Raw genomic sequence first — 378 nt, 5'->3', positions numbered from 1 at the left:
CCATTCCCGTGTCCCGTGTCCCATTCCTGTGTCCCATTCCCCTGTCCCTGTGTCCCCATGTCCCCATGTCCCTGTGTCCCGTGTCCCATTCCCATGTCCCCATGTCCCCGTGTCCCCATGTCCCCTGTCCCCATGTCCCCGTGTCCCGTTCCCGTGTCCCGTGTCCCATTCCCGTGTCCCCTGCAGATGTCCAGGCAGCTGGAGACGTTCCGCACGCACCTGCAGGCCTTTGCCACCAAGCACAAGCAGGAGATTCGCCGCAGCCCCGAGTTCCGCCTGCAGTTCCAGCACATGTGCGCCGCCATCGGCGTCGACCCGCTGGCCTGTGAGCGCGGGGACGGGGACAGGGGACAGGGGACAGGGGACAGGGGGGAAGGG

General features: G+C 66.7%; 1 protein-coding gene across 1 annotated transcript in view; it reads left to right on the top strand.

Annotated features, from left to right (window-relative positions):
• The first annotated feature begins 157 nt into the window (after window positions 1-157).
• The window catches only part of SNF8 (SNF8 subunit of ESCRT-II), a 4,110-nt gene continuing 3,889 nt past the window's right edge, over window positions 158-378 (top strand). Inside the window, exon 1 of the mRNA XM_041486711.1 lies at window positions 158-325. Coding sequence (XP_041342645.1) covers window positions 187-325 — 139 coding nt within the window. The 5' untranslated portion in view covers window positions 158-186. The remainder of the gene's footprint in view (window positions 326-378) is intronic.

This window comes from Pyrgilauda ruficollis, unplaced genomic scaffold (genome assembly GCF_017590135.1).
Source record: "Pyrgilauda ruficollis isolate IOZ18807 unplaced genomic scaffold, ASM1759013v1 scaffold773, whole genome shotgun sequence".
Taxonomy (NCBI): domain Eukaryota; kingdom Metazoa; phylum Chordata; class Aves; order Passeriformes; family Passeridae; genus Pyrgilauda; species Pyrgilauda ruficollis.
This window is presented reverse-complemented; position numbering and strand designations above follow the sequence as displayed.